The sequence below is a fragment of the Phaethon aethereus genome, assembly GCF_964289735.1.
Source record: "Phaethon aethereus genome assembly, chromosome: 11".
NCBI lineage: Eukaryota > Metazoa > Chordata > Aves > Phaethontiformes > Phaethontidae > Phaethon > Phaethon aethereus.
The window spans coordinates 16,008,222-16,025,182 of record NC_138587.1 but is presented as its reverse complement, the minus strand read 5'-3'; the positions used below and the strand labels follow the sequence as shown (position 1 = coordinate 16,025,182).

The 16,961-nt window shown below is 35.8% G+C and overlaps 1 protein-coding gene across 1 annotated transcript in view; it reads left to right on the top strand.

Moving 5' to 3' along the window:
* The window catches only part of CACNA2D3 (calcium voltage-gated channel auxiliary subunit alpha2delta 3), a gene marked incomplete at its 5' end in the record, with an annotated part of 467,841 nt that overhangs the window by 167,598 nt on the left and 283,282 nt on the right, over positions 1 to 16,961 (top strand). The window contains one exon of the mRNA XM_082004801.1: positions 12,731 to 12,893. Coding sequence (XP_081860927.1) covers positions 12,731 to 12,893 — 163 coding nt within the window. The remainder of the gene's footprint in view (positions 1 to 12,730; positions 12,894 to 16,961) is intronic.

The window sequence follows — 16,961 nt, the reverse complement described above, 5'->3', positions numbered from 1 at the left end:
ATCCGCAGGAGCTGTAAAGAACTACTGCTGCAAAGAAACACTAGAAGTCAGATTTATTTCACCTTCTCAGGCACATACAGAGCATTTGGGGAGTGGTTATTAAAATGTGCAGTTGAAAACCCTCTTAATTTCTTCTGTACATAAAAGTGGTATCATATCAGATTAGCTCCTTAGTTGTGTATGTTTTCATTTCAAGACAAAGGGACAGCTATTGTTTTCAGCTGCAGCAACCACCATTTACACTGAGTTCAAAGTCTCTGCATAGCTGTAACAGATGAGAAGCTTTTTCTAATTGAATATGTCTCATTTCCTTGAAGTATTTAGGGCTTGTCACTGTCTAACTGAACCCAAGATGCTGACAAATATGCAAGTCATTTGTAAAGCAGTTGAAGTACACGAGATAGATATATATAGAGAGATATATATAAATGGAGATGTTCTTCTGATTAGAAAATAATCTTGTATTAATAAGTCTTCCAGTTGTAAAACTCTTTCTAAATAGAGTAATATTCATAATGGGAATTGGAAAGATTTCAGGGATGCCATGTCATTATTCCCAATCAGCTTTACTATACACAAACTCTGCAAATTTTCAGTGTCAGCATATAGCTCAGGTAAACCTAAGCTCGTATTTGTGCTCCGAGTACCTGAATGTTTGCTGAGGAATTATCCATGGCGTATTTCTGTTTTAAGATGATTGTGTGTTATGTTAGGCATTTTGAATGGTATCCATTAGCATAAGCCCTTCTGTCTTTGAAAATATTTTTTTGTCACTAGAGTTTATAAGTCTGGTTTAGGTCTCTATGTTTGTTTAAACTACAGATCAGTAAATGGCCAAGATGTCTATTACATTTCAGGATTTCTTCATGATATGTTGTGTGTATTGTTGTTCAGATCCCTGTGTGGTCTAGTCACTCTATATATTATTTCAACAAAATAGCTAATGACAAGCTGGTTGCTTAATGAACTGCTTTTATGCCACCTTATTTAGGAGGGAGGAACTTTTTCTGGCGGTTCAAGGCTAGCGTAATAATACCTGGTGTAATTTCTCCCTTGGAATCTACATATAGTAAGTCATCTCTGTAGTAAACTTATGTCCAGGAAGCCTGAATTAATAACCTTTGGGTCAGCCTCACAAATTTTTCATTATTTCAAATACTTTCTCCTGTTGGTTAAGCCTTTTGTTCAAGATGACATTGAATTGCAGTGGTCAGATGGCTTATGACCTGCATTTTTCAGGGAAAGCTATTGGCACTACATGTAATTTTTGTCACAGACTTGAAATGAAGCAAGCACAGAAGTAAGATTTGTGAAATAGAGTAATTATCCAGTAAAATGATTTAAAAACTTTAAGTATGATTATATTTTTGTGAATATTGTTTTAGCTGTGGCAATAAGCTCAGAGGCAACATACTCAAAACTGATAAATTTTTTCTATAGGTGAGTACTTTATGTTTGCACTAATCTCTGTTTCTACAATAAATGGTTAAAGGCAATGTAGGATTTTCCTGCAAATCATAATTAACAACTTAGATAACCTTTTAATATTCACCTTTTCTCCTTCAATGTAGACACATTCAGGGGAATTTATGTATCTGTATATCATGTTTTCCATTAAGAAGATAGTAAGTATTAAGAAAAAAAACCCCCTATGTGTATGTCCTTAAAAATGTAATTCTTCATGTGATGTTCTGGTAACAAAAGAAGCAGAATCTTAGATAAACATCTGGTAGGAATGAAGGGTTCTTCATGTTTTTCACTAGATGAGCATTTCAGCCTCATTTGTGACTGCAGGATACTGTATTGCTTCTCATGTCTTGTTGTTTTCAATTTATTCTTTACCAGAGACAGGAAGGGAGCAGTGAAATAGGAAATTAGGATGTTTAGAGAGAGTAACTAGGGAGAGCTGCAAAATGGTTTTTCATTTGTTTAGATGGCTGAGAGGCCTCTACATGTGTGATCTTTGCTGCTGAGCTGAGGGAAACATAAAGACCCTGTGTACCCAGTCTGGACTGCCGTTGTCCACTGGTGATTTCCCCAGTTCTTGGCAGATGCTTCACACAAGGCCCTTCCTAGGAACGTATCTTGGATTCTTCAGAATCCTTGGAAGATGTTATCTCTCCCACCTCTTTAGCCTGCACTTCTAACCCTTGTAAACAAGACTGAGAATCAAGCTGGATTGTGGGGTAGATGATTCATAAAACTACCAGTTATCCCATGACCCAGATGGGTTTCAAACTAGAATTTTATGTCTTTGGTTGCTTTGATTTGCCTGATCACCTTCTCAAAAAGCTTTTATCTGTTTTAATTCAGAATAGGTAGGTGTGCCACAGAAATTACAGCTGGAACATGGAAAATGGTAATGCGTTTGAAAATCTAAATAGCTTCTTCAGTAGCTTTCATAGAGCCTTACACTATGCTATGGTTTGACCATAACTCTGAATTTATGTGTTAGGAGTTCAATAGCAATGCAGTGTACAGCTCAGTAAGCATACTAATAAATTGTTCCATGAGTATCTGAGACTCTAATATAGTGAAGAAATAATTGTACGGTACAGGTACTTTCATGATGTTGCTCTGACAAGTTCGGTTCATATCATGTGTTCCTTTATTGCTGCTGTCATATTCATCATTGTTAGCCCATCCTTGCTTGATGTGAAAAATGGTTAAAAGTTGAAAATATAGAGACCATTCTTATATTTCATAATTTTAACTCTTGGACTGTACCACTCAGTCACAAAAGTTCAGGAAGTGAATAGCGTGCAGGTGTTCATTTCACCCATGTAGATATTTTGCAATATCCAAGTTCTTAACCTGCCCACCTTTCCACGTTCCCTCCCTCCCCTCCAAGACAAATATAAACTAGTATTTGAGGCAAATCTGCCTCAGCTGGTTTATGTGGATTCTGAATTTCTGTATCTAGGAATCATGCTTGTTGAAGTCATGAAAAGACTTAGAGTATGACATGTAAAAGTATTTTCTTTTTTTTTTTAACTTTATTCATACAATCAATACAAAGCAGCACTGTAAAGAATCAGAGAAATGATACTTGCATTTAATCAATAATCCCCTCAGGCATGCTGTTCTTAGCATGATCTACAGGTTTGAAGGGTTCTCTCATAGTGTAACTTAGAAGTTAGAATACTCTAATATATTAGCACATAGCTACAATTTTCAAAATATCCTCTTAAGTTTAGGGTTTTTCTTTTTTTTCCCCCCTGCCCTTTGTAGAATAATTATTCTCATGACCTATTTTTTTTCTTTGTGAGATTTTTTTAAACACTTCAGATTCATTTTATAAATAAAATAGATGCTGTTTTGTCGTGTCCGATCCCCCACCCCTCCACCCCCACAAACTGTGTGAGTCGAGAGACATGTGTTTCTTTTATTAAATTAACTCATCAGTGTGGTCTTGTTATTTCAACTGTGGGTTTAGCTGACCAAATTTCTATATTGCATGAGAGAGTCATTAATAATTTGAAGAGGATTTGTATACATTCAGTTGCTCAACATCTCATCTCTCACTTTACTCTCAAATAAATTCAATAATGTTGCACGTGTTCTTTTGCATTCTTTTGTGTGGTCAATAATATTAATTTGACCTCCTCTGTGTATGGTGGGTGGTTGGAAGTAACAAAACAAACCTCGGATTGCAGGGAGCACCATGACATTTTGTTCTATTCTAGTTCTTCAGTATTTAATTATTTTGAGTATCCACCCCTTGGTATGAAAAAAAAATAATCTGGTAAAATACATGTCTAATTGATCATTCAGAGCCACAGTTAGTGTTCGAATGTTGTCGACTGCTGGATATGAACTGCCTGTTACTTTCTGTTCTATTAGGGATAAACCCCAACTCAGCAAAACACTATATATAGGTTGCCTACTGTCCCTAAGCATAATGTTTTTGAGGAGACAGTACAGCTCTTGCTGAATACAGAGCAGCATTATATGCATGCCTTAGACTGTGAAGAGTCTGGGTTGAAGTTGCTTCTCATGGGAGACAGAGAAGATGTAGAGCTTGAGAAAAACTTTTTCTTCCTGCTTAGAAGTAGGAATGAGGCACTTAGGGCATATGATTGTAAAAAGGCACAAAGAAGTCAGATTATGTCTCCACTGATTATTAGAAGCAGCCTTGAGGATGTCATCAACCTGAATGTGTCAAATGAGCAGAACATGCATGGAACTACACTGATTTAACTTTAAAACTTTTCAGCTTATCTGTTTGTGAAATAGGTTGCTTTTCTATTTCTGTAGCACATTTGAAACTGTATGGAGAGGTTATTAATGTTCTGTATTGAATGCCATTCATCGGTTACCATGAGGTAAGATGGAAAACTTTAGAAAATATTACTGCATTGATTTTGAAGCAGGTCTGTCATTTTGCTATTTTCTTTTACAGAATATTCTTTTACAGAATTATTTTATAGAAGTTGTTGATCCTGCCTGTTCACTGGCTTAATATGGTCTACCGGGGTCTAAGGAGAGATGGAGTCCTGTGGTTCTAGCTAGTAATGAAAATGGTAATGACAAAAAATGATAATGAAAAAAACACAAGGCAAAGTCTTACAGATTTTTTGGTATCTATAAAGATATACAAATGATATAATTTGTTTAAAAAGGTCAGCCCCATAAAACTGATTTTGGTGATATTTGAGTTAATGGACTTTAGAGGGAAGAAATCCATTGATTGTTAGCTTGAGATACACAACTTTTTCCAGAAGTGGACTGTGAGAGTAAATACCACAAACGTTAAATTGCACTTGATGCACACTTTCAATGTGACAAGTATCTTCACAATACTGTTCATGTTTAAAATATGCCTAACCTTATGCCCAGAGCATGACCAGGAGAAGTCAGTAGTCAATCCCATACAAATCACACATGCTTGATTTTTGCTTCTTTTCCTACTTGCTGAAAAAGAATGATCCCACCCCACTTTTTAAAATAAGTGTTTAAAAAAAAAAGCATGTATTTTAAAATCAAGGTGCTATTTCTATGATACTATCATACATTTCTACTTCTGTCTTTAGACTTAAAAGAGAAGAGTAGCTGAAAGCTTTCTCCAGTGTGTGCCTGTGGGTCTTAACTGCTCAACAAAGCTACAGAGATTTCATAGTGTGTCCCCCCCCGCCTCAACCCAGGCATCCTCACAGCCCTATAAGCATGTATTTTACATCCGTATTTTGGCAACACCCATATCAGTGGGCTACTACGTCTAGTTGAAAAATAAAATGAGACATAGTGAGTGTTTTTAATGCTCTGAAAATGATGTTAATCTAGTCAAGTCTTACTGTGTCATCTCTGTTTTCATAGTCTGGAAAGGGAGGATCACCACTAGTGTAGCATGGAAGTAGTGGCAAGATTGATACAAATGTGTTCAAAAATGTTTTAACATCCTCAAGTGTTCAGAAGTGCTTATTAGTCTTCCCTTGTTTTCTTTGCTCTTGCACAGAGCTTGTCCTTTTGGAATGAAAAGTGTTAGGCTAATTGCTGCTTCTTCCAAAGCGTGGTTTAAATAAAGCCCAACAGACCTCTCATGTTCGTTAGCAAGAAAAATGAGCCGCCTCTTCTAGTATGTTTGTGAATTGGAAGCGTTGAGTTTAGAGTTCTCTGCGGTGTCCATCGGGAGCGAGCTGGGAAGATGTGGGAAGATGCTAAGGGAGCTCTGCCTGTGCTAAGGCCAGAGTGGAAGTGCAGGAGGGAGCATTTTGGGTGCAACTGAGAAGGGGCTGCCCCAGCCCAAGAAGTATTGCTGTCACGCTCACTCAGCAATATGTGGTAGAGATGATAAGCCTTATCAAAAGCATGCTACTATACCGGTAGATCTTCCAGGTTGGGGATTTTTGCCTTTTTATTGTTTCACAGTATTAGAGTGTAAGCTCATTGGCAGGGATGCAGGCTTTCTGGTATTTGTGGTAATTATGTGGTTTTGAAATGCTCAACCTTCACAAACACATAGACTCTACCATTATTGTATTCTGGTTACAAGATGATTCACTTAAGTCATTAAATTCTTGATTAAAGTTGCTCTAGCAATTTTCAGTAAACTGTCTCCACGGTTTCCTCCAGCCCTGTAGGAACATGATAACTGGCTCAGAACTTACTCATCTATGTAACTGGTATCTTTTTAACATACATCCATTGGGAGGAGGGAGAAATTACGGTGCAACTGGCGTAGGAGTTTGTTTTGCTCTTTAGTAGAAAGTATTCCCTGAAGGTTTTTACATGTATGAAAATGAACCCAGCAAAAACATTACATCTCCAAAGCCCGTTATGGAAGCCTTTTTTCCTTTCTTATTGGGTTTACTAAATTTGAGAGTGGCCAAAGAGTTTTTGTTCAGCTTCTGCATGGAAAAAATATATATTTTTCAAGGTTATTTATCTGTAAAGGAAAAGCAGGCTTCATCTGAAATTTGTAACCTAAAGTCACTCTTTTTTAACTTTGGTGAATGATTTCAAATAACCATCATAATTACTTGCTACTTGCCATTTTGAGTGAATCAGGTAATCCTTACAAGACCTCCAAGACCTTGATGTGTTATCAATTTACATGCTGGTATAGTTGATTTTATACTATAATAAAGGATTACTTATTTACCCAGTTTTAAGACACTTTTAATAGGGTAATCATATTGGGAGGGAATGGATAGCCTGGGGAAAGGTCATCTTAATCTGATCATGTAGAAAACAGATCATTTGTTTTTGCAAGGATGCAAGTAACATTTCTGTACTAGTTCCATAATTGGAGAGGGACTGATCACAACATTTCAAAGCCCAGGTGTTTTCTGAGCCTTGCTGTTGAATAAAGACATGAAAAAAAGAAGGGGAAAAACTGTTGGAAGTTCCTACAGAGGAGCAAGTAAGAACTTTCAGAGCATGATCAGAAATTATAAAGATTGTATCTTACAACAAGAGATGCCAGTTTTCTCAAATTTAAAAGCTTTTTAAAATTCAGAACACTTTTTATTGAATGAGGCAGTTTGCTTTTATGACCTTTTATACTTGTTCACTAAACATCTGACTAAGTTCTTGAATACAAAAGCTTTAATCGTATGCTTCAAAACGTAAAGTCTCCTTACTGGACAACTGTCAGAAGAGACTTTTTTGAGCCTCAATGCATTCAGACATCTGCTTCTTCGTTAACACATGAATACCAGAGTGGAGACTGTCAATGTGTTTTGTACTAGGAAAGCCTCCCTTAGAGTGGACAACTTTTCTCATTTTGTTTTTTACTTGTCATGAACGTTTCCGCTTTCAGAGGTATGTCCTACTTCTCAAGAGTTTTGAGAAAAGAAACTTCTCCTCTTTTTTTTTTAAACTCACTGATGGTAATTGCTATTTTGCAAAAACTCTCATAGATATTCCAATTATTCATTTCTAACTGTCTGTGCTATTTAATGTTAAGTTTTGTTCTGCCCTTCATTTTCCAAGTTACTTGCTACTTTTTCACTTTCTGCTGCTCTAGAATTTTGAGGTTCAATGCAAATGCCATAAACTTTACTTGATTTAGTGTCTTCCAGAGATGTCCAGCTTGTCTCTAGACAAGCTGTATGGTTGCAGAAACACTGTGAAAATGGTTCTTGCATAGTTAAAAATTATCAGTGTAACCCCAATAGCGCTGACCCATTAGTGCAAATCATTCCCAGTTGCGTTCTTACACCTTCCTAGTCCTCGCGGCAATGTGAATCGGACAAGTTTTATGCTGTCTTGGTGAAAATAATTTCTGTACTACAGAAAAAAATATATCAAACTGAAATTGTGTCTTGGATTGATTCATATGATTAAAATAAAATACTTAATTTTAAAATATGAGGAAACCAATGATACATGTTTACTCTTATGTGCCAAGTACTTTCAAAGTTGCAAAGACAATTTGAATTAGAATAAATCTTTTAAACTGAGCAGCAAATATTTATATTTAAATAAATATGCTGTTTACAATGTTAACAAATACTGATAAATTAAGCATCACGAGATATCTGTTTACAATAAGAAACGGAAAGGGATATAGAGAATGTCACTTGTCTGCCACAGTTTGTACAATACTGCAATTACGCAAGACATGCGCAATACTTTTCAGTATTATATTTAAATTACTCATGTCTTGTCTCAGCAAAGTATCTATTGTAATCAAGGTGCTTGTTTAGTTGAGACATTATGCCAAAATAAGTGGCTGAAGTGGAACAGATAGCTTCAAAGTTTCCTTTTTGCCTTGTAGATCAGTTATCCCCTGCAACCTATCCCTGTGGTTCCCATGGCATGCCACAAACCTTGCATTTCCCCACAATTTTTCTATGATACCTTTTGAATGAATTAGTTTTCATCATCATTAACATATGTCTGTGGCAGCCATCCGAAGAGATCATGCAGCACATACTTTTGTATTTTGGCTGAGGCTATTTTATGGTGTTTTAAACAAAGCTTGCCTTTGCTAGTCAGCCTGAATGAACCTGTAAAACAATTTTGTGATTAATCTCGTAACAGCCCCATAAGTCTCTGTCTACTATGATTATAACAGTACGTTAGAGCAGACCAGGGCTCTGCAGACTATTAGCATTATAATTCTTTGGGATGGCTCAAATATGGTGAGCTCCTTGCTGAGTCAGGATAGTCCCGTGCTTGTTCTATTGAGCACTACTGATCAGTTTATATTGGCTCGCATTGGGAAGGCTTTCTTTACAAGGGTAAAATATTAGTATCACATGAGAGCTGAGATTCCTATTTGTCCGCAGTTTTTACGGCCTTGCTCTAAGTCGTCTTCATTACGATACAATGGGGGCTTTGAAAATGGTTGAGCAAACATTCAGAAAGATGAAGATCCTGTTAAGGAATGTACAAGCAAAAACCCCTGATGTGTTTACCTGAGCAAATTTAAATGCACAAAAGTATAAAAGTTCATGTTTAGATCTTGAGATGCATGTAATAGATTACATGAATGAGATTTCCTTTGAATGCTTTTTCTCCTGTTCATTGCTCACCATGCGAGTCTATATGTAAGGTTAGTGTAAACTCACTCGTTGGCCAAGTCAGGATTGTGCCTGGCTATGCTCTCAACCTGGATAAATATTTTGTTGTTTATTAGCCTAATAACTTTTTGGCATGTTACATTAGGCACATTCAGAACTCACCTAGTTAAGGTTACATCAAAGATTGACCTGCATTGACAAGATGAAATTGAAGTAATTTTCTCTTAGAGCTTAGAAGGTAGAGTATTTGTGTTGTCAGCAAACAGGACTTTATCCTCTTTCCCTTGAGCATTTTCTCGAATGCAGTGTCAGAATGCCAGAGGGATTTACCTTACTATTTTTTTCTCCAATTTTTATTTTTAATTTTCCTTCTATCACCTTTCAGCTGTCACACTCAATGATTTCCCTGAAAGTGCCCAAAAGAAGCCACTGTATAACAGCTCTGCTTAAATGCTGATCTTTTTCAGTAGTATTTTTGAGCTGTATATAATACCTAATGTTGAGTCCTTAGAACTTGCAGGACCATCTTAAGTATGTTATTTTTATAGACTTCTTACCTGTAAAAAATCCCCAACAAACCAACTCTCCCACCAAAATCAAACAGAAAAGAAGCCCCAAGAAAATATTAATTATCTGCGGTACTGTAAGAACTATTTTATGCTACAATTTGCTTTAAAAACCCCACATATAAACAAAATTATTGCATATACAGTTGTAGAATTGAAAAGAGAAAATACAGATTCAGACCAATATATCAGTGAATACTAAATCAACCAAAGAAACAATTGGTCCTAAATACCCTTAATTGTGAAATGAGTACTTTCATTTATTTAGAATATAGCAGATTTTAATACTTGGCTAGCCTTGCCACTTACAGAACATGATGAAGGAGGTTGTCTGCTAATTAACTCCTTTGGAAAAGGAAATAACCCACTGAATGAAAGGAAATAATATTCTTTTAGACGTGATTCCATGTCTATTCTGACATTCTGATTTGAAATCTGTCCATTTTTCCTACCACTTCCAAAGTATTATAAAACCTATGGGCAAGGTAAATTTACCTCCTTGAAATCACTAAGTCTGTATGTGAATTACTGTAGAAATTATTCCATGATACATAACTATAATTCAGTTAAAGGACAGTATATTGCTACATATTTTAGTACAGAATATTTTATCCCCAAATGTATTCATCTTTTGCTTAAAGTGTAATATTTAAATACAAATTTTGTGTTAAAATTTGGAGTTAGGTGTTGTGAATGCTTTCAGTGATGGTCTTTAATAAGAAAACAAAAAACCAAAACCCTTTTTGTTTCTCTGTGACAATCCTGATAAGACTTATAAGGCCAAGAATTGTCATGAAAGCGATGCAATGGCTTATCTGTAGCTCCAGAGGTTGTGGAGGCGATGCCATATTCAACAGAGAAAAAGGAGAACAAAACCATGTCTCTAAGGACAAGAAAACAAGTGGTTTGAAAAAAAGATGAAACAATCATCCTTACTCTGCTGGAACTTTGCTGTCTGGGTGTGTGGAGAGAGGTCATTGGCAAGAAAGCATGAAATATATTTTATTTACCACTGTACTCCCAGGGGTTGGAATATCAGCCTTTCTTCCACACTTAGATATTATCTATCATGGAAAAGCTACACAGCTTGCTCCTTCCTTGCTTGGAATTGGTGTAGAATTGCATTTTACAACAGTCATTAGTGCATGGCTTAATGTTGGAAGGAATATTATATTTCTTACTAAGATGGGAAATACGAGTTGGCCTTTCAAGTCTTCTGCCAACTGTCTCTGGCTTTTGCAGAAAGGGTAAACTGGAAAAATTGCTGTCACATGTGGGCGGCAGGCATGCAGTGCAGTTAATGATCTGTGATAAACCTGGGTAATAAGCAGAGATGGAGAAGATTTCTCCCAAATAGAATGAGAACTGGTGTTCCTTGGAAATGATCACGTTTCTTCATCCTTTTGGTTTTGGTATGAGAACAATCAAACCTGTAACAGTGACAATCTCCCAAATGGTATAGAGGAGGGTAGCATCTATGGGTGTGTTGGGTAATTCTAGTAACTGTTGGAATGAATTAATTAATTAAACTACAGTTTTAGCCAAATTATGTCTCTACTCTTTTCTGTACCTTTGGCTTCTGGAGATGAGGGGGAGTGGGGGGTGGGGAAGACTACTGTGTTTTTTTTCTGGAACTTCAGGATTCAATAGCTGTGTATATTCATAAGATGTATGCAGCAGATTATTTGGCTCATCTTGGTGTAAACCAATTAAAGTAAAATATCTTTAAGGTCAAATGTTTAATCATGTCAGATTAATTTCTATTAAATTGATTTTCAAATACTGATGTGTCTCAGTCTTTGTTATATGTTATGATTAATGGTATGTGGAACACTGAGTTTGAGTATTTCTGTCATGCACAGAAGGTCCTCAAAATCTAGCTAATATACAGTGACTTCTTTTCTATTTTGCTCTCCTCTAAAATCCAAACTACGGGTTGGCCATTTTGAAAAACTGAAAGCTAAAAGTGCAGGATATGGAAAGCTGCGTTCCAAGTAAGCCCCCGTTTAAGATACTGGTTAAATTACCAAGCCTTTAAATAGAAGTGTATAGATTGTAAGATTTTTACCTCATTCTTCTTTAGTAGAACAAGTTGCATATCATGCTGAGAATGCTTGTGAAAAGCCTTTTAATTTTTTGTACTTGCTGATCTGTTTTAGCTTTGTAAATGGTATAATATATTTATCCTTGTACCAGTTGTGCAGATATATATATATGTATGATTGCACACATTTATGTCTAAATATTCTCTATATTGACTTACTCTCAAATGGATAGTTAGGGCAGAGACTCATGTTTAAGTTAATGAGATTCTTCAAAGACACTAAACTTTGGTCTCTTTCAATTAAGAAACACATCCGAAACTGTTGCAAAGGGTTAAGGTTATTTAAAAGGTTAAAAAGTAGTCTTCATCGTTTGTTGCTTTCAAAGCTTGATAGAATTTCTGGTTAAACTAGGTTGTAAAGAAATCAATACTTTTATCTAAATTGCTTTTGCTTATCTGGCTATATTTCTGTACAAAATAGGCCAAATACTTTTCAGGAATCTGTAACAGGCATACAATAATTTCTTGTTCAAAACAAGTCACTGCTGAGTTTATATGCCCGTATTAGAGTATGCATAATTGTACAAAAGCTACTATGATGTGCATTTGTAAAATTCAGTATAAAGCAAACACATTTCTTTAGGAAACGTTGGTCAGTACACAATGGGGAAGCAACAACAGCTGTAGTTAATATTCCTGTGAAGTAAAAACACTTTTAGTTTGTCAAGGACTAAGTTCAGCACTGATAGCAGTTCTTGAGCTGATAGAAATAAGCTAAACAGAGAGATCCATCATTAAATAATTATACAGGGAATTATTTAAATCTAGAGAGCTTTGTATTAAAAATAGTGCACACCTTGCTTATGCTGAGGGTGTTTGTTGTTTTTGCCCTTAACATTTTCAGGGCAGAGAGACATCTGAGGTAACATGGGGTTTTCTTGAGATGCATTGATAAATCTGGTTTCAGAAATGTACCTGTTCTAGGTGTATAGAGGTAATCTGATGGATGATAAAAATATCTTTTCTTCTATTCTAGGTGGAGTTACATGTAAATGTTAATCAATGGATTGATAGATACGTTAAAATTTTCAAACCTAATATTTTTATGCTGAATGTGAATTCTGAATACTGAACATGGTTTTCTGTTGCAGTATGAATACTTCAATGCTGTGCTCATAAATGAACGAGATGAAGAGGGAAACTATCTGGAGCTGGGGAAGGAGTTTATTCTAGTGCCAAATGACCACTTCAATAATTTGCCAGTGAACATCAGTCTGAGTGATGTCCAAGTACCGACCAATATGTACAATAAGGGTAAGAAAAGAACTGTTTCATTTCATCATTCCACTGGCCGAACATAGGAACTTCCTTGCTTTTAAAATTATGCTGTTGATTAACTATATATTGTGTGTGTTTTTCAGTTTGCAATTAAACTGAAATTTCAATGGAGGAATGCTTAAAGTATGACAGTTTTGCAATATCTTTCATTCTGTGGCAATTTAGCAATTTAATATGGTCAATGTTTTGCATATTAGACTTGCATGAATTCTGCCATAGAATATGGCAGAATATGTTTATTCTTATGAATTATTTTCTGGAATCTTCAAATCAGTTGAACAGACCCTACATTGTTACTTGCAAGTTACATTCTGTCTTTGCTGAGAGCTAGAAGTGTCTTTGAACGATAGAGGGTAGATGGGAGGGGAATATTTTATTATTTATGCTCTGAAGCTTCTGGGAATAATTCTGGCTGTATATGACTATACACAGCTGCTGTGAGTTTTCAGATAATATTTAGGAACAATAATAGATTAGTTAGATATTAGTTAGATATTAGGAGTGATGAACTTAAGTCTAAAAACTGGGAATGCAAACTGAACTCAGGTATATGCTTACTCATTTTCCTTTGCCACTTCTCTTTGATCAGACAGCAGAATTCTGTAATTCTACTGTGCTTATGCAGCACCCACCTATTTATTTTTCTCAAGCCAGTAGTAAAAGAAAAATCAAGGAGGAAAGCACCAGAGTTTCCAAACAACGTCTACAGTATATTTGTCATTGGTCTGTAGAGAGCTGCTTAATCTCATTATCTGGTTCCTCTTCCTTATTTTAATTATGCTAAAAGACAGCTAAAAATACATTAAATGCTTTCTTTATAATACATTCCAGGCTAGCAATTGTGGTAATTCATGCAAGGATGTTATGTAATCACAAATGGAAGGAGAATTAATTTGGATAGGTTGGGCTGATAAGAGATGCAATTGATATAACACATTCTCTTCGAAATTATGATTCAGACTTGAGAACCTTGAGAAGACAAAAATCATGTAGTAATGTCTTAAGTTCGGCATTGCAAAATAACAAAGCTTCCTAGAGAGTATCTGAAAGGTTGTGAAATTATTAATAGGAGTTATTTTGAAAATATTTGGAAAATGTTTAGAGCTTCTAAAGCTACCAAACCTTTTTTTTTTTAAGCAAGTGCAAATATTTATTTAACTGAGTCTGTCTATAAATTAATTCCAGAATTGCTAAGGAGGGGAAAAAAAAGGGAGAAAGTAGTAGTTTGCAAAGGGATTTAGAGGTCAGGCAATCATGTTTTTCTGGAGAGGCAAACTAGCCTGAGTAGTTAGTTAGTGAGAGCAATAAAACTGAAGGACCTTCAGTTACATGATGTGTAGTACTGTTATGTATAGAATACGTTTTTATGTGCTGATTAATTACAATTCAAGGCCAAAGTCAAAGGGCTTGTTGCATCTTGTGTTGGCCTCTAATACAGGGACTGCCTGTAGAGATAGGGAAGATAGAGCTCTGTGATGATTCCTGTTTCCACTTTGTCTAATTCAAACCAGCCAAAATCATCACTTTATGCAGCTGCAGAAAACCATTTTTTTATCATTTAAATGTATTCCAACTGCTGAAATCTGGTTTGCTGCTGACATTTTCCTTACACATGGACATAATAGTCTCAGCTTGGAGACTTACAATGTCTGGAAATGTTATCTTACCAAGAAGAGGCCTGTATACTTATACTTTTTGTTGCCCATTTCTTCAGTTCCGTAATGCAGAGAGGTGATAACAAGTTAATTAAATCCTAGCCTGAGGGTACAGGCAGTAGATATTGATAGGTTTACAACCAAGTGTCTGCACAATATCATTTCTCTAAAAAATTCCTGTTGTTCGTTTCCAGGTTATGTTTTATTTTATTGAATTACTAGGCAAAACCACAGCCCAAACTCACAGCTGAAAACAGACAAGGGTGATCATTGACTATTTAAACACAAGACTCTCAAGTCAGCATAGAAAAATGAACTTTTTATTTGTAAGCTAATTCTAAGGTTTTTCATTCATTTTGGGTTTTTTGGTTGTAGAGATATTGATAATTTGCAATGGATTCAGAGGAGAGTCACAGGGCTCATCAAAGGGTTGAAAAATGTGCCTTAGACTGAAAGATTCTAGGAGCTCAGTCCATTTAGCTTATTCAAGAGATCATTAAAGGATTAATCAGTTGATCTCTAGTTAATTACTAATACCAGATTCTATAATCTGGTTACCAAAGGTTTAAACAGATCCAGTGGCTGAAACTGGGTTCCATTATTTTGCAAATTGCACAAAAATGGGCTCAGTTAAGGCATGGGGGGTTGTTTGTGATGTTGGGTTGTTGTTGTTGGGTTGATGTTTTGAAATGGAAAATAGTGGTCTATTAGAAGGGTGTTGTTCTATATTTGTCTGCCCAAGCCCTTAATCAAGACCAGATTCTTTTTTGTTTGTTTTTGGAATAATACATCGTCTAGAATTAGTTTGGGGAAAAACGTTGGCCTGGTCAGCTTGCATACTCATAGTGATCCCTCCTGGCTGTGGAAGAGCTAAAGTGAATGTTCACAGTCCCTAACTAGGCTCTAAATGCAACTGGCATAAAAAATCATGGGACATTAAATATGTTGCTATTCTTTATGTATCTTCTGGCTCTTTCAACCCCTGCACAGAAAAGCTTAAAAATATTGATGGTAACAACATGACTAACTAATTCCCCTTGTAAGGAAACCATCAAGTTTAGAACCTGAAAAGAAAAAGAAAATGTAAAAGCAAATTTCATTATATTCATGATGAAATCAAGAAAGCTGAAATACCATAATTATAAAAACTATGATATTAAAATTTAACATGGAACATTTTAAAATGGAAAATGAGAGCTAATAAAAATGGCTGCCAACCTAATTTGTAAGTGTACATGTAACTCTAGTGCCATCTTTGAGTACAGATTGCATGTACCTGCTATAAATGTAGAAGGAAAAGTAAATTAGTGAATTTAATAGAGAGTCACAGTTTTGCATTTGCAGTACTCCGGATCATCACTGTAAAATATAAAGAGCTGGTCTGGTTATTGATGTGCTCTTATACTTTTCATTCCCCTCTTCTGCACGCCCTCGTCCCCCAGTTTCTCCATATCTTACGGTGCATATCAATTAATGTTAAAAATAGAAAAGTTGCTGATCTTTGGCACATAAAGCCTATGGGGCTCAGAAAACACTATTTCGGCATTCCCATAATGTTCATATGCTGAAGGGATTCAGAAAAAAGGATGTGGGATGACTGTGCTTTGCAGATAAGTATGCTTATCTGTCTGTCAATACAGAGAGACCACTTTCAGCTCTAGGCTGTTTCACAGCAAGCTGGCGCTCCATTTAAACTGCAGAACATTCTGATGGAATTGGCCTCCTTCATTTTTCCTGAAAATGACTGCTTATGATAATTTTTTGCTTTTGAAATATTTAAGCACACATTGGGATTCTACATGTCAGTGCATTCTGTTTCTTCTCTTTAAGCACAAAATGTGTTCATTGCCTATAGCCACAGGATTTGCAAGGCAGTATCCTTTTAAACAATGAATAAATAACTAAGATCAAGTAGGAAGTTCTGTGATAACTGTCTTGGCAAGCAGTAGCTCTTTCTTCCATCCACAGATCTGGTAACTGGCAATTATCAACTGTGTACAGATTTCTGACAGAGAGTAGGGAAAAGGGTTCTTAATGAATTAATCATACAGGTATATTCATAGATGAAAAAGGAAGGGAGGAAGAAAGTTACTTTTTTCATATTAGAAGAAAAGTTTAGTTTTGGAAAGTACGGAATCAATCTGAATCCAGTTTGGGCAATACAGACCAAGGCAGAAGTTCAAATGTGTATAAGGCATTGCCTAATTCAGCTGCTGTTGTTTTTTTAATAAGTTCATTTATATGGGTTATATATCAGCACCAAAGTGAGTTTTTGTACCTCTGGTTTTATCTCTCTCCTATTATTTTAGAATGTAAGTGATTTGGGACAAGCTACTGTCTCAGATGTATCTTGCATATATACTTCCATAGGTATGCCTTCCAAGGATAC